Source organism: Falco naumanni, chromosome 5, assembly GCF_017639655.2.
Source record: "Falco naumanni isolate bFalNau1 chromosome 5, bFalNau1.pat, whole genome shotgun sequence".
In the NCBI taxonomy this organism is placed as follows: domain Eukaryota; kingdom Metazoa; phylum Chordata; class Aves; order Falconiformes; family Falconidae; genus Falco; species Falco naumanni.
In genome coordinates this window covers 42,972,716-42,990,549 of record NC_054058.1, presented here as the reverse complement: position 1 = coordinate 42,990,549, position 17,834 = coordinate 42,972,716, and the positions used below count along the sequence as shown (strand labels likewise).

The 17,834-nt window shown below is 38.0% G+C and overlaps 1 protein-coding gene across 6 annotated transcripts in view; it reads left to right on the top strand.

Moving 5' to 3' along the window:
* POC1B (POC1 centriolar protein B) overlaps window positions 1–17,834 on the top strand; it is a 71,972-nt gene that overhangs the window by 15,735 nt on the left and 38,403 nt on the right. For 4 of the 6 annotated variants that reach the window (XR_005827921.1, XR_005827923.1, XM_040594240.1 and 1 more), the window contains exons 9-10: window positions 607–759; window positions 9,339–9,425. Coding sequence is in view for 4 of the 6 variants with exons in the window: in XM_040594240.1 (XP_040450174.1) it covers window positions 607–759; window positions 9,339–9,425 (240 nt within the window). In the remaining 2 variants the exon portion in view is untranslated. Of the gene's footprint in view, window positions 1–606; window positions 760–9,338; window positions 9,426–15,122; window positions 16,005–17,834 lie in introns of those variants that run through there. The other 2 variants (XM_040594238.1, XM_040594239.1) reach the window with 2 other exon arrangements.

Genomic DNA, 17,834 nt, shown 5'->3' with positions numbered 1-17,834 from the left:
AAACATTATCCTTTATAATTTGGTTTTCTGGTCTATCCATAAGGCTGGATAGACTACTTTCTGCTGTCTTACTTCTGCATTCTACTACCTTACTTCTGCATTTGATCATTGTGTGATGGTTGTGTATTGTTTCTACCATGAATGTAATTGGACAAGGACAAAGAAAACAGATTCCTGTTGCTCAAACACTGGAACAGGTGCTTTAGAGTTCTGTGGAGCTCTGTAATTTCTCTTATCCCCTCAAACTTTCTCGTTTGACCTGCAAGCCTTCATAGGGGACAGAAATTTGATAGTATATGACCCCTTGATTTGGCAGAAAAATAACAGTACAGTCCAGTGGGATGAAGTTTGCTTTCTTTTATGATTATTGAGACATCTTTTAAGAGGTTGATTTTGGTTTTTTGTAAATAGATTGAACCACATCTATTAGACTTGAAGTATAAGATACTCTGGGGAAGTGCCTGTGTTGTAGTGGAGATCAGGCTAAGTGATGACAGCAAGCTCATTCTGATGTCATGATCTATTTGTAATAACAGACTTCACTGAACAGTTGTTTTCAGCACTGAATAGGCTTCAAGTAGTTGGTGATATGATGGCTTCTTACAGGTATTACTGTGGAAAACCAACTTTGATTCATTTGATTATAAAGAAGTTCTTGAACACCACGTTAGAAGAACACATATTGATGAGCCTCCTCATCTTCTTGATATTTACCCAAGGTCACCTCATCTCCATGATGAAAAACTTCAGTCAGTTGAGGTGAGTGCATCAGGTACTCTAATATAGGAAACCAGAAGCTTCTGTAAACACTGTCTGTCTAGCATTTATAGTTAAATCTGTCTTGGTTTTAATGTCTAGCGCTTTGGAAGCAACCATAACTTATGAATCCACATTAAGTTTTCTAGGCTAGCTGATGCTGTCAGTTTTATCCTGGTGAGTTCCTTTTGCGCTTCTTGTGTAAGTCTGTACTGTATGCCTGATGTAAGCAAAACAGAGGTTATAGTCTGGTTTCTGAAGTAGCATGGCAGCTGTTGCAGAAGATATCTGAATTTTCAGTGAGCTTTAGGATACTACTCAAAATATATCATGGTAAGCAGGACAAGGTGGCATTATTACTGAGAGGCAAATACTTGTTTGCCACAAGTTGTCCCTCTTTCCAAGACCTTTAGGTATTGTGAGAAGCTCTCTATATCTGTCTAAAAGTTTAGAAAGCCTTTCTAGACTAGCAGTGTGGTTTATGTCACTGTGTGGTCTGATTTCCTGATAATTTCATTCTTCAGCTACTTTACTGTCAGAACTTCTACCAGCAACCCCCGGACATATTGGGAATTGGGGAACCAAAGTGAAATGTCAAATATTCCTTGTTAGTATTTGGAAAATTCTCTGTTTTTCAGGTTGTGTGAGAGCTGTGATAAATAGGTAAACAATACTATGCCTTAGACAAGACCCTTGTTTATGCTAAAACCCCAGGGATTTGTGACTGTCCTTGGTAGATCTGGCTAGCTTCCACATGGTGGTTACCTATACTTTTATCACTTTGATATTCTCCATGTGCCTCTGGTGTCCAAGAGCTGTATCTGATAGAAATCTAGAAATGTCTTGGCTGCTGTCATATACTAATAGAATATAGAAATTCACCGTTACCTGCTTTTGTTCATGTACGGTGCAGATACTGCTGCCATGGCATTTGTTTCCTGCTCAGATTTTTAAAACATTTGAATTTGACAATACTGGGCTTCTTGTATGTGCGTGTATGCAATATAAATCTATGTAATATGAGGAGGTTAAAGATTGAAAATATTTTGGTGGAGGAGGAAAACCCTGGTAGAATCCATCTCTAAATATTCTCACGTGTCTGCTTCTGTTGTCAAGTTAGATGTGAAGCTTTCTGATGCTTAGCATTTTGGTCAGAACAAGAGCAGGACAACCGCATGTAGGACAAGCTTCATAGGCAAACTTCTGTGCCAGATTGTCATATTCATTTTAAGGTCAATGAATGAAGTTAAGTTTACTGATAGCATCCTTCAGTATAGGTGGTCAGCGCTGGAACAAACTCAGTGATAACATTTGCCACCAGATTTAGCCACTCTTGCTGCATCAACAGGTTGCCTCAAGACCCATTCCAATTGCACCCAGTTATAATACATGCTAAAAAATCCACAGTAGCTTATAGCGGCCGGCTTCAGTTGCTTTCTTTTCTGGTCAGCTTTTCCAGACCTCTGCTGATCAGGTGTCTGGCAAAGATACGAATATTCTTTAAAGCAACATTCCAGATCTATTTTTTTTTTTTTTTTTTGGTCCTTGGTCCCAGGTAATTGAGAAGCTCTGGAAAAGCATTAATGAGTTCAGGCTAAAGTTAAACTAAGGCTAGGAAGCACCTCGTTACCAATACTGAAAGGGCACATAAAGGAAATTTGATAGTTGAATGTCGAGAATTTATTCCTCAGTTAGCTTTGACAGATTTCACTTAGTGTCTGCATTTCTTCATGGCTGTAACATTTGTAGCAGCTCATAGGCTTCTGGATTAGCTGTTCTGCAGAGTGAAAGCGTTCTGTGGCTTTTGTCATTTGTTGTAGCAAAGTTTTAGACTCTTGTGGTATATTTCCTGGCCTGATTTTAGGATTTTAAGAGAAGTGTTGCTGTGTTCAGTTTTCTATTAACATCACATTATCTGTAGAATATCTTGCTTTCAAATAAACATGAAATATTATATCCTTGGAGACAGAACAGTGTCTGGTAGTTTCTATAGATCTGATACTACTGTAATGTACTATGTTTTTATATTTATAAATTATACAATATAGTAATAACGATTAGGATCTCTTTTGCAGCTTATTTTTAAAATCAATGTAATAATATAATAGTTTAGACAGCGTTAAAGTGAAGTTATCAAGTTTTGTTGCTCCGTATGTCTTTTCCTTTTTTTTTTTACTGCCCCTCCTGTCTGTCTCAACAAAAAAATTTCTGTTGTGGCAAGAAAGAATGGACCTGACCATCTGGAGAGAGACTTAATTTATCCACACAAAACTAGTATCAGGTTACTACCAGCAGTAACGTGCTTTAGTGGTACTAACTATGCTTGCATTTTTTCAGTGTTGCATGTTCTTAAATATTTCCTCCTGTAACTGGAAAAATAGCAGCATTTCTAGCCTCACTGTGCTGTGCTACGTGCTCTGGAGAAATAAAAAAGAATAAAAATATTTCTGTCCCTCTTCAGTTAAAACACATACTCTTCTTTTTTAACTTCTTCATCTCTTTCTAAGCAAGAGACAATAGAGAAAACTAGTAGTAGGCAGTTCCACTACACCACCACCCTCATCTTTCTGTGGCTTATCACGTGTCTAGCATATCAGGGAAAAGAGGAATTGAATTGCAGACGTGTCAGAGGGAGCTTTTGGAGGTCATCTGGTCTTGTTACCAATGGTACATCAAGTCAGCCATGGCTGTGTCTAGTTAGGGGATCTCGAAGAGGGATGGAGATTCCCCTGTCTCTCTGGGTGATCTATTCCACTACAGCTCAGCAACTGTAGTGGCACAGTTTTTCCTAGTATCTCATCTGTGCCTCAGATAGAATACAGAACTATTTGCTTTGTTTATTTTCTTTCATGAGGAACAGGTGAAGATGATTGATCTTAACTAAATTGAAGTACCAATATTTTAAGAGACTTGGTAACATGCAGGAGTTGCAGGCAGAGGAGGCATTTCAGATATGTGGTATTTAAAAGTATAGATGACCTTTTAAGGTTTGCTACAAGCTGCTACAATGTCATCTAAACTCTTGAGATGTGTTAAATACATCATCCTGAGTTATGCTGAGGGGGTTAAGCTTAGTTGCCTCTATAGCACAGATGAAGATGGATTGCCTTAGGGTAAAATTCAGAGTGGTAGAACAGAAGTTCAACAGATAGACAGGTAGAACTCAAGAGGGAAGTAATTCTGTCCATGCTTTTTTAACTCCTAATTTTTCATGCCTCTCCAGGTTTCTTTTGGATAGTTGTTGCTTCTCTGTGCCTGCTTGCCTGAATGTGGTAAGGTCTCTTCTGTTCCAGATCGAACAAAATAGCTTGCCCAAGGACATAACGATTGCAAGTATCACCTGGTATTTTGCCTCCAGGACGGTGACTGAAACATGAAACTTGAGTGTACTATCATCTTTTCTCAGAACTATTCCTTATTGACTCTTCAAAGCGATACACAGAGCCAGTAATATTTTAAGATACTTCCTCTAGTTTTTTCGCTTTCCCTGCCTGCTTTTTGAGGCATAATTAACTTCCACAAGAAATTCCTCACTTGTATCTCCTCTTCAGACCAGCGGTAGCCTGAATATTAAGCGTTGAGTTTCATGTTTTTGACTTATAAGTCTTTACAGCTGTCCTCCAATTGCACTAAGCAATGTGATTCTTGAATATTCAAGTAAGTAGAGGTTTAAAGCTTATAATCATTACAATCATTCAGACAATTTGGAAATGTAAGTAAATGACTTGTCCTCTGAAGGCACCTACATTTTTCCATTGACTGTAGAAGTAAACTTCGGTGACCAGCTCAAATGCAGTATGTCTAAATTTAGCTGAGATAAATCCCAGTCACTTTCTCTTTTTGATATAAGGAGGTTTTGGAGATATTTGAAAGTAGTATGTTTAATCAGTAATGCAATTTTAGTGCAATATAGTAAATGAAATGCATTCTACTTGGTGACAGTTGTATTTCTAAATTTCCTGTGTTTGTACACAATTAATCTTTCATAGAGACTTCTTTATAGTGGATGGAAGGTAGAAATCAGAATTTCCTTAAAAAACATAACGCTGAGGCTTGAAAATATTAAGATGTGTAGGGTTTATATCTTGAGCATGAAAAACTACTGTTGGTTTAGTTTCAGTCTTGTAAATACCTTCTTAGGTGAAGGAAATCCAAATGTACGCTAGGTGGCAGTAGAAATAAGAATATCCGGCTTGTTTGGCTTAAGGGATCCTGTCTAGCACAAAGAGCAGTGCTTAATCAAATTGAAAGCCAAATTTCTATTGGTATATTTGGAGACACTATTTCACAGCTAGCTCCATCACTTTCCTAGGGAATACTTTGTGTCAGTCATTTAAAACTTTCTCTTTTAATTTTATTAACCTTTAAGGTTTTGATATAACACCAGTGTCTTATGAATGCATTATAAAAATGAAGGGTGGGTTTTTTCTCTGAGATTGGATATACTTTATTAAAATCAACAGAGGGATATCTGTAGGGGCATAATCATTTAACTGAAGCATATAGCCGAGAATCATGGACTTAGTTTGGACCTGCTTCTTTTGTTCCTCCCTTAGTTCTCTGTCCTAGGCAGAGATCCTAATTCCTGGCTTTCTCTTTCTTTAAATAATATATTTCAGTTTCACTCAACTTCAGTCTAGAAATCTGTAATTTCTTACATAAGAGGCTGTGTAGAAACCTTCCTTCAAATATACTGTGCTATGGATCAAAATGTGATAATGTGATAACTTCCATCATATTGGAAGAAGACATTGAAAATACTTCTATATCAGTTCACCAGGTAACTAAAGGAAAACTTTGGAAGAGTGTTTTTTGAAAACCTTTGATACATGTCTGTTCTGTCTACCTTGCTTTTTAGTGTTCTGATTTTTCTTTCTTTTTTTTTTTTTTAAAGATAAGATTTTCTTAAAAATGTGTTTGGTGAGATTATTTGCCAGCTAACTACATTGCTGTGTCAGGAAATGTCAAGTCATGTGGAACTTTTAGCTTCATTCCATTACTTCATTAATTTTTAGTTCAGTATTAAACACAAATATTTGTAAGAAGGGTTTAGCTACAGCCTTCATGTTTTTGTGCTCTTTAGACACTTCACTATTTCTGACTTGTTGCTTAACAATTTTATATATCTTTATGTACAGATATATCTTTTAGTATAGCCTATGACAGTTCCTGCACCCCTACTCAGTGTTTGCAATGCCTCTCATCCTCCCCTTATTTTTGATAAAGCAGGAAGCAGAACTGTATGCAGAGGAGACTTTCATTCCAGCTCCAGAATGTGACTCTTCCACATAAAGAGCACATTTTCTTAACTTAATCATACCAGGTATTTAATTAACAGTCCTGTATCAAGAAAAGCATTTAACTCATTCTACAATATCTCTCATGTATACAGCAAGGAGATGCTATCTCAAAGATGATGTTTCAAGAGCTATTAGTAATACTACTACAGCAGCTTCTCTACATTAGAGTATTGATAGGTGATAAGCACCTGCTGTCCCTCTTCTGTAGAGTCCTACAGGTGCTCTGTCCTCTCTTCTTTTCAGTGCCTAGATGATGCATGTCACAAAAAGACTTTGGGCTTAGCCGCCCATAGGATGGTTGACACTCAAATAATGTGTTAGTTACATTTATTACAGGACTGACTGAAGGTCAGAAGCAAATGACCCTGGTTATGCTGAGCACTAAACAAATGTAAGATCTTTAGGACAGTTGTCTGATTAATCCAAATAGATGGCATATATATAAAGGGGAAAAAAGTAAAACTGGCTGTTCCCCTCTTCCTCACCTTAATTCTGATAAAGTGGTAAGCCATACTGTATGCAGGGGAGACTTTCATTAATGATGTGTCTGTAGAGAAGAAACTAAAGAAGTCCAGGTAAAATGGTAGAACTTTCAGATAAATGGCAAGTTACTACTTAGACCATGTTACCTGGCTTTGGTTCTCCTTTTTCTGTTTCTTTCCTCCAAGTCCATTTGACAAAATTGGAAGAAAGCAAGACTTGATCCTAATATCTACAAATTGTGGAGAATTTTAGGTTATCAGCTCTGATAGCCCTGTAGCAGGATGAGTTTTCCTGATAGTCTGTGGGTAACTCATTCTCGATTGATGCAACTGTAGTCTAAATTAAAAGACAGAATGTCTACAGAAAAAAGCTCATGGGCAAAGAATGGCTTGTTGCAACTGAATCCAAGATTTCTGAGCTAGTCACCTTTCTAGTCAGAAGGGTGAACTAGCTTAAAACCAGAATTAAGATCTCGCTTTAAGGAAGGCTTGTCATCTCTGATTTGTAAGTGCTGTGAAGTGTAAGGATCGCTTTCGGCTTGAATAGTCAGGTAACATTTGTATTTAAATGTCTTTTTACCTTCTAGCTTGCTAGTAAACTTTGTTCATCTTCTGCCTTTACCTGCATTTACCAAGGAAGATCTTAGTTCTGTTAGTTTTATCCTAGATTGCTGCATGTAAGTTATGGAAATCCAAATGAACGGAATGAAAAGGCTTCAGGCAATACAGGATGCTATTGCCTGCCTTCCCTGGCTACTAATACCAGTTTTAAGATCTCATTCTAGCTACTTAACAAATGGGTCGCTGACCTAAAAGTCAATGTGCCAATGTATGGACCCTATTATCATCAGAGTATTTTAGCTCATGGAAATAGCACTGAAGCTGTTACTGAGTGAGCAGCTCTGGCTGAGCCAGAGTTTTTACGGTCTTCAGGTGAAATGGTAGGCTCTTCTTGAAAAGGCAAAATAGAATAAGCCTTATATCTAATAAACTTTGCAACTAAAATATAACCCTGTCACTAGTGAAGTGTGAGATTCAGAGTTTGTCTTTATTTCACTTTTTCCACTTACAAGTAAGATGGTTGGAATTAATGCCATCTCTGATAAGGCTGCTATTGGATTACTGATAACATTTGAAGAGGAAAGTTAATTTCTTTACTACACCAGACTTCTTGGGGATTTGAAAGCCATCTAGTCTTTTTGTGAATTTTGTCAGTTCATAAAATAGTAAGTACTTCCATACCTCATGCTGAGAGGGCAAAGGAATTAGGCTGTGATATACCTAGGTAACACAGTGGTGGAGAAAATATGCACACAGATTTTTGTAGGGACGATATTCTGATCCTTAGGTGAAACCATAAGATAAATAAAAGCAGCAGCTTTCTCAGACTTTATATTCTCTTGTTATTTGTTAATGCTTCACTTTCAGGCGAGGACACTAGCAAAATACTGCAAAAGTTATAGATTAACTGCTATAATCAACAATAAGTTAGTAGTCCATCTGTGATATTAAGATATCAAAATCGCAGATGTTGTGATGACATATCTGATCAATCAGCCTCTGACATTCCCAGTATAAAGCAGTTTTTCCTGTGGTTTTAGGAGCAGCATGTTTTGTGTTTGGCTGGTTAACTTACCACAGATTTCAGTGTTAGCTCCTGCCTGTTTTCCACAACAGTGTTTTTCAAGTTATTTTGGCAATCAGAGTTGGCATGTAAGAAGCAAGCATGTCAAAAGTGACTGGTTGTGATGGATGACTCGAACTTGAGTGTGAGTTGAGAACTGATCGATCTGGGTGGCTGTGTGCTCACTTGCAGCTTTGGTGCTAATGATGTACCCACATCAATAAGGCAGCTCTGGCCTAGGGACTGGCTTGGCACACATCTTCCTGTGCATTGCTGAGCCAGAGTGGTTGCAACCACAGTGATCCTAGCTCAGGCTTAATGGTAGTGGGACTTATAAGCTGTGGTATGAGACTGTGAGTGAGGATGTATCCTAAGTAAATTACAACAGGCAAGGGAGCAGTGTAACATAAAAATATGGGGTGCTGCATAGCTGTATATAGAAACCTCCACAAGTGGAGGGCTACTGCAGTCCTTGGACTGTAACAAGCCAATTGAGCATCATTGCTAGAAAGCAGCTGACAAGTCCATAGTTATCCAGGGCATTACACCGCTTCTGCAAGGACAGTTCTCCTGGTGGAAGGAGTGATAGGAACGACAACCTACAACTGCACCCACAAGTGAGCTGCAAAGTAAAACTCTGTGACTTTTAGGAGCCCCTGTAGTTGTGCACATGCAAAAATTTTCACAGGCAAGCTGACAGTTACGGGGTTAGGAAGTTGTTTGAATACTTCCTGCTGTTTGGTATTTCAGCAGTATCATTGGCCACACTGTTAGTTGCATAGCTTCAGCCTTGGGCAGGTTTTGAGTTAGCTGCCTTAGTAAACCCATTTCAAACAAGTCATTTTTATTGACTTGTCATACAACTGAACTTCTTAATACTTGCACCTCTTGTGGTAGGAATCACCTGAGTTAGTTTTGGGTGATAGATATTTATGAAGTATATGTCATACTTCTGCAATTAATGTGTATCTGGGTTTTATTTCTGTATTATAGGATTGAATTTTACATGGTTGAAGGGTAACACCCTACCTTTATTTCTATGAATTTTAAAGCTTGTTTCCAGACCTTAATGAATAATGGTGCCTTAATGTAGCAACTTTATTTTTCCTTTTTATTTCAGCCTTATTTCCCTTTCTCTACTGGTGCTGAAATATTTTTATAATTAATTTTCAACAGGTCAACCCAACCTTTGATGTGACTAATACACAAACATTTGACCCACCTGTCATAGAGATTAATTCCTCTTCATCTTTCACTATTCCGGTAAGTTGCCTTTGCAGGGGGTGGGGGGAAAAAAGAGAGATAGGGTATAGCTTAAACTAACACGTTACCAGAAATGAGCTCTTTCTGTCTGTATGAACAAAATATATTTTTTAACAATTGTTTTCTGCTCAGAGCTCAATATTCTAAATTCTCAACTTTAGCTTTCTTTCACAGTTCCAAAGGCTAACCAGAAGATGGTGTAATAGCAAAGCTTTCACATTAGGCTAGTAATTTTACCAATATACTAACCAGAAATTCTAATTATAAGCCCCTGCTAATTATTTCTAAATATTACTGTTAAAATTTGTGGCTTATTCTCAAACACTTTTTCTAACTGTCTTTATCTACAAATAATGGGAAACGTGAAGAATAGTTGCCCCATTGATAAAATTCCAGAAGTGATGTTTTAATTTTTCTACTTTTAAGGCATCTGGTAGCTCTCTAGGAGGAAAAAAAAAAAAAAAAGCCACCACATTTTAAGACAGAATCACAGGATTAGATCCTTCTAGTGTTAGTTTTTCATATGACATTGGTATGGCATGTGGGAGGAAAGGAAGGCAGTGTTTTAACGCTAGTTTCGTAGGAGGAGAAATATGCTCTCCTGATATGAAATCTAAAAGATGTACTGTTCTAGAATTAGGTTAAAAAGAGAATTTCTCTTTTAGCTCTGTTCCTGTGAAGGCATAAATTGTATCTTGAGTAATTTTAGTTACCATAACAAGAGTTCGTGTGGCTGAAGGGTTAATATATATGAATAGGCAGCAGGGGAAGTTTCTGCTGTTCTATTTTGTCATGAATGCTTTATGAAAAGGTATGTTGTGAAGGTACTTCATGAAATTCTTTAAGATCATTTATTGAAGATCATGATACAGCAGTTGATGTCTAAGAGAAACCTTTTCTTCAAAACAATTATATAATAATTTTTATTTGAGAGATAGTAATTTCATATATTTTAAGGTTTAGCAGTTGTGTTCTCTTTTCACAATGGAAATATGGTTCTTTTAAGATCATTTCTGTCAGAAGTAATTTGGAGACTTAGAGAAATTTCTTTAGTAGGCTCGACAGTGGATTGTGGTGGATATAAATTATTGTCTACTTCTTACTTCAAAATACTCTGTGTTCATTACTTCCCGATCTTAATACTGATTGCAGAATTCAAATGTATGGTTACACTCTAATTCTTTGTTACGTACCTACAAATATGCCAGTCATTTAATCTCCTTCATTCATTCTTCTGATATGAGAGCAGTTTATAAAACTTTATGCCCAGAACTCATAGTAGGAATAAGTTGACCTACTAGAGAGAGTCCTTTTGCTGGCTGGCTGGCTGGCTAGCTTTACAGTGTTCTTCATTACAAAAATGTTGCTTCAAAATTCATGCCTTTTCATTGTAGATTCATGCCATTTCACTGTGGTAGTAATCACTACTTTTTTCCTGCTATCTTGATCTCCTGTTTGCCATTGATTCTCACCTTTCTGCATCGGCATTTACCATCTGCATCTTTTTTTCCATCTTAACAACCTTAACAACTGCTCTGTCCAACACACACTGTTGACACAGATTCAGAAACCACTTGCATGTTTTCTCTGGCACTAGTATCCTTCTTCACCCATAGTAACACCCCAACTTTGCCAGCCTGTGTGGTCCTCCCTATTTTCTAATGTCAACTCATCTTTTCATGTCATCATCCAGTCCAGTGTCTGCTGCATTACCAGCTTCTGTTGCTTGTGGAATTATCACCTGCTTTTTAATCAGGCCAGCCATCGAGTCTTTTTGTGTCTTGTTTCCAAAGGGTACTGGATCTCAGCAACTCGGACCTTTTTATCTGAAGCTGGCTGAACTTCCCTAATGTATAGAGGCCCTTTCTATAGAGGCTTCATGTTTTCTTCAAAAAAATCAAAGGGGCAAGTGCAGATGCTGGATTTCTTCCCATGCCACCTTCACTGCCATATTTCCTCTTGATAGTGTTTGTCCTCACTGAAATGATACTGTCTTTATGGGTTTTGTGTGGTTTTATTTATTTTTACCTAGAGGTTACAACCTCTAGTATAATTCATCCTCCTCCCCTGTCCCTCTCCCTGATTCCAGCCCCCCTGAGTTGCTCATTTTCTACTGGTTAGAAAGAAAACATCAGTGTACACTTTAACCCTCCTGCCCTGTAAACTTGTCAAGACCCATCTTAAGGCTGCGTATGGCTTTTTGATCCTACTTCTACTGGAAGAACTTTGTCCAAATTACTAAAAATCTTTTATCAGCTCACCAGGTTAATTTACAAATGACCTGTCTATACCTACTTACTCTTTTTGACATGTTTTGCTCTAGCTTAAGCAGTTCTTCTGCCCTTCTGAAATGTACAGAGAGAAAAATGCACTCTGCACTTACATACCTTTAAGGGTTCTTGTTCAATGTCTTTATCATATAGGCAGCACAGCGGGGCCCTAAGGGTTATTTACAAAACACCTTGGCAAATCCCTGGACTGTGGGAAGTAGCTAATCGACATAATTACTTCAATTTTTCTGCTGAAGAAGGGAGGTACAGCTTTTCTTGGATCCATTGTCTCAAGTATTTAAAGACTGACTTCTCTGGGACAAATAACAGTATTGAAGCTTTTGTAGGATCTGTGGTAAGCTCCCTGAAATATCTTCAGGAAGACTGGAATCCTATACAAAACCTCTTAATGTTTTATTGAATGGCTATCAGAATTCCTAATGGTAAGTGGGCAAACTCCCATAGATGCAGGCTACTCCAGGAAATAGGAGAAAGTGTTCTCCCAACTGAGAATCTCCTCTTCAGCTAGTGGAACTCTGTCCTGTCTTACTGGTCATAGGAAATATGCTGTTATTGCCCCTAAGACAACTTTTGGCAGAGCAAAAGGTATTCCTTTTCTTCCCTTCTGTAAATATTTGTTAATAAAAATATTAGAGCAGTATAGGTTGAGAAGGATGTTGAGTCATTTCATGTAAACCTACCCCCTAAAGGCCAACTTGGATCAGATTCCTAAAGGCCTTGTCCAGTCCATTTGTTAATATGTGTAAGGATGGAGATGCCACCATGTCTCTGGGCAGTTTGCTCTAGCGTTTGACTGGTGAAAATACTTTTTTCCACAATATGTAGCTAGAATTCCCTGTGTCTGTGGCTTCTAATTCTAGCACAGCGGTCCTCTAGTAAGTGTCTGGCTTTGTTTTTTCTCTATCTACCCATTGAATATATGGAATGGCAGTAAGATTCCCCTACATCCTTCCTTCCTAAGGCTGAGCAAACCTAGTTCTCAGCCTTTTCTTGTATATCGTGTGTTCCAGCCCCCTCACTATCTTGCTCACCCTCTGCTGGGCTTCCTCCAGGGTGTCAGTGTCTGTCTTGTATTGAGAAGCCCAGAGCAGGACACACAACTACAGATAACTAACGTGCAGCTAAGTATCACTGTCATCTATTCTTGACAACAGTCTGCCTGGAGAAGATTTGAAAACCAAATATTTAAAAAATTAACACTTTTTATATTTTATTGTGAATTTAATATATGTCTTAGGATTTTTTCTTAGCAATGCATTTATATTTTGAGCTTTATCTGTATGAGGAAATACTGGTATCTCTGCCACCCACTCCTCCTCTTCTTTTCAAGGAATTCTAATTTGTTGCTTCATCAAAGCCAACAATCCATAACAACTTCCACACTTAAAATGCCTACTTATGTGGGTTTTTTAAATGTACTTGTATTTTCTTTCTGCAAGGATTAAGCCAAGATATGCAAGTCTGAATGTTCTCATAGAGATTTTGCTAGAAAACACTTAAATTATTAAACTCTCTGAACTTTAACCACCTTATCTTTTCAGCTTGTGTTCTAACACTAAGGCTGTAAGGCCACTTCTTTTTGAACATGGTGAAAAACCTGTTTTTATGTAAGACTCACACTGATGCAACTTCCTTTGTAAAGTTAGTGAAGGGAATGTGGTCATGTCGGTAGAAACACTTCAGTGTAATCTTCAGTATGAAGCTGCTTTCTTTTGGACTATAATTACAAAAACATTAAGAATTCCTGTCTGTGTACCAGTATAAAACCAAGCTATGCCTAACTAACTGGCGTTTGTGTAATGCCCTGACTTCCAACGGTAAGAGCTTTCATATGTTGCAGTTGTTAAAATTGAGGTGTACTTTAGCCTTTTACTCTGAAAATGTTTGCTGGTGTCAAGGTTTGGGGGCTGGGGGTGGTGTTTCTTTTTCCTATCTCATTGAAGGCTCTGAAAGCGTTACTGCCTCTTTCCCACCCCTTCTTCTCTGTGTCAAGCAGCTTAATATTGCCTTTGTTTTCTGAACTATTGAAAAGGAAAATTGGAAGTCTTTTTTTCCCTTTGGAACTATTTCCTCCTGTTTCATCCTCTGATTTTACTTTTTGTTTTGAGGGAGGTTGGTTTTTTTCAAGTTTGTAAGGCAATACATTGGTAACCTCTGGTCCCTGATAAGCTGTTGGGAACAAGGGAAAGTTGATGATGTTGTGGTAGTTTTTACTGACAGCAGCAGGAAATCACTGTAGAAGCTCTCTAAATGTTCCATCCCCTGACCTTGCTCATGTAAACAGGATTTGGAGGAAGCAAAGCAATGTACTGTAATCTGGAAGTCAGAATGTCTGTGCTGGCTTGGTGGTGTTTGCTGTTCTTTCTCTTCCAGTGCAAATTAACGCTGAAAACAAGACATGTTTATTGTTCATTTACAGTACAATTTCTACAAAGTTAAGACTGGATTAATTATGGGAAGGGGAAAGATAAGATTGAAGGGGAAAGAAAGAAAGATAAGGATTGTTCTTGTTTAGGGGAAAAGGAACATAAGTTTTAAAATAGAAAGTGACCAAACAAATTTCCCCCTGTAACTTGTAAAATAAAAGTATGTTCAACTTTTATTCCTCAAGCTAAGACATTGTTAGCATATTTGTACTGCATTTGTAGTAGGAGTCTCGATGCAAAAAGTAGTAGTATATGTACTCTCAATTTATTCTATACACATCACTTCCCCAGTGTGTATTTCAGGATTTAGGTACCTTTGACACAATTTTTTCTGCCTTTATTTTGAGTACAACCCAAAAAAACCCCAACCTAAAAAACATCCCATATATTTTATAAATAAGCAATTATGAATGCAAAATTTGTATCTATTCTTCCATCTCTGTGTACATGAAGGCTTCCACAACTATTCTTCCTCACAAGAACTGATTTTGAAAAGCTCTTGGAGTAACATCTCTTCCTTGCATGGCTTATCACTATTCCAGAATCTTGTAGAAGAGGATGACAAAAGAAATTTTTTTCTTAAAAGCTAAAAACACTGCATATTTTCCTTACCATGCAACTTCAAATTTATTCTGATTTACATCCTTTCCTGGCTCCAGCCCTACATGGAAATAAACACCAACTGTCTTCAGTGAGGTTAAGAGGAGGCAAAAAGGAAGAAAGGAAAGAGTAGGAATTATGTACATAGATCATCTCCTCTGGGGCCCAAGTCCAATTTGCAAGGGAACTGCCAGTAGGGCAAAATTTATATGGCACTTCACTGTGCATAGCGGTTGCTCTTCCTTCGTGTATATATCTCATCAGAAAACACAACAGCTTTCTGTATTTCATGCGTACCAAGTTTTCTTGGGACCTCAGACATTTAGCTTTTCAGTTAAACTGAGCATTGCATGATATTCATATGTTTTTCTTTACCAAAGGAAACTTCTGGTGGTGCTCCTTTGAAAGGAAGACTGGAATCATCTGAGTCCTTTAAGAAAGAGAGAAAAATGTCCTGCTTGTATTCCTTGTCTAAAGCTCCAATGCCCATTAGACTCAGCTCTGCATTGAGGAGTGATCCCACCAGTAGAAGGGCTTTAATAGTAATTGACAATTCCCAGCCTCTCCCATCACCTTATCTTCCTTGCTGCCAGACACAGAAATAAGAAAGGCCACTCCATGAATAGCTATGATTTTTTTTTCATATACTGCCATTCTTCTGTTTACTAGTTAATGCATATTTGAATGAACTGCCAACTCTATAATCTGAGCTCCAAATCACTAACACAGAATGAAATTAGGGAATAACTTAAAGAGGTCATGTTTCTCCAGAGTTTTGTGGTAAAACTGTCTGCACCTTTTCCATAGATGAGCATACCAAAAACACTCAAACAGATTCTGAATCTCTGATGCTAGGTCTTATAAAAACATAGAATAAATGCTGTATATAGAGGAACTCAGAAATGTTCAGTGCTGCAGAATAAAAAATTGTAAACTCTGGTTTTGTCTTTGCAAATTAATTCTTTTCTCTGTCCAGCCTTGCTCTTAGACAAGCAATTTTTAGTGTCATCTTGTCTTACAGCACTCACAGACAGACCTTTTGCACTCTTTGCGCACTATGCAGGTACAGCGTGTAGGGCTGGGGGAAGAGGATAGGCTGCCTTCTCCCCACTGCTCTGCAGTTAAACATGTTCAGCTGCTCTCAGGGAAGGAAAGTCTCCCATCCCTCCCAAAGGTTACACCTAAGCTGTCTGCAACAACCATGAGGCAATAGAGACGGCCTTTTCTGTTGCCCAGCTAGGGGCCTTCCGTGGAAGGTATGGTGTATATGAACAAAATCATTCATTTTCTGTCACAAGTGCCAAAAGGATGAGGCACCTGGCGTATTGAACAGTGAATTTCTAAACTTGTATTTTGAGCCTCTGTAGAGGTGCAGGCACGTTCAGAAAGATTTGTGTACTTAATCTAAGCAAAATGCTTTGGTACCACTAGCATGAAATAACACTTAAAAGATCAGATACATGAAGGTCAACTCAGCATTTGCAATAAAAGAGTATGATCCGAATGGCCCTTGGGTTTTGCAGTGATGCTGTTCTAACACAGCATGTAACTGCTGATTTACAGGGAGAGAACAGGAAATGTGTTGTGCTGCTACATAATTAGGTAATAATATATGTCTTGATGTTCTTTAATAGGCTTCATTATATTCTGTGAGTGAGCTGAAGCTTGAGGGAAAGTAAAGTTTTCACTGGAGACAGAATTCTGAATTTGGGCACTAGAGAGTGCAAGAATGTAATATTTCCCATACTATTTTTAGCCTGCTTTCCCAAGGAAATGTACCTTATGAGATTGTACTGTTTATTTGTCTGTCTCCGTCCAGGCTCCTTAATAACTTTTGAATCAAATAGTTGGTGGTTTGTTGTTTGTGGTTTTGGGTTTGTTGTTGTGGGTTTTTTTATTTTTAAATAAGTCTGGCAGAAAACAGTTAGTAGAAAAAGGAAACATGTTAGTGCAGCACTAAAGAAAAAGCCAGCGGGGTGTGACACTAAATTCACTGATACTCAGCTAGGCAGGGACTAGGTACTGGTGCCTTACCCTGCAAGTGTCACAGCATATATGGAGGGAGCTTGAGTTACTGTCGGACAGGAAGCTCAGGAGAAGGACCTAACAGGAAAAAAAAAATCTACACACATGCACCTGTCATATAAAAGATCAAGCATCAATATTCAGTTTCCTCACAAGGCAGTTTGTTTAATTGTGTTGCCTTTGCCCATAGTGACACTATTAACAGATGCTATTGCTAGACTATTGGTGTGTTTTGTAAGATAGCTGGCTTGCTGTACATGACTTGGAACTGGCAGTATCTTACTTTGTATACAGTCTTACTCATGGCAACAGTACAACGCTTCAGGAATGCTTTTCAAGTTGATCCATGTCTGTATATTGTTCCTTTAGCAAATCAGCACATTTCTGGGATAGAAGTTTGGGGTATTATTTCTCTTTCAATTTCCTGAGATACTGTGTGTGTATGCTCTGACCTTGTCTGCCCAAGCAGTGTTTTTCCCCACTTCAGCTGGGAATCTAAGCTGTATTCACAGTTCTCACAGCTGATTCTGTGGCATGCAGAAAATGCCCAACAGCTATCAGCCCACACATCCAGTAACAACTGGTTCCTTCCTCTTCCTGGGGAAGAGTAACATCCTCTGAGAAGAAGCATCCCCTGAGGAATGCAGGAACAGCGGCAAGCCTTTCACACAGGAAATTACTACTATAGCACTTGTAGAAAAGTGTTTCTGTCACTTGGATTGTCAGTCTGTAATGAGCTTCCTGCTGACCTAGATGATGATTTACTACTGATCTAAATGCCATTTGTGAGCTATTTAGCTTAATGGCAGTTAATGAAGTTAGCATTCAGTAGCTCTGTTACCCTGTAAACACCTGTTTTGATTTTCATGCAATAGCACAAGTTAAGTCTTGAACTTCTCAGTATTCATGAAACTTTAATAATTCTGAGATCACACATTTTGTGAGTGAGAAACAAGGGAAATTTTATATTCCTTCATAGTACGTGACTCTCTTAGAGAAGGTTGCAAGTTTTTTGTTTTGTTTATCCTGAAGTTGGATAATAAAGCTGAGCTACAGATCAAGCATGT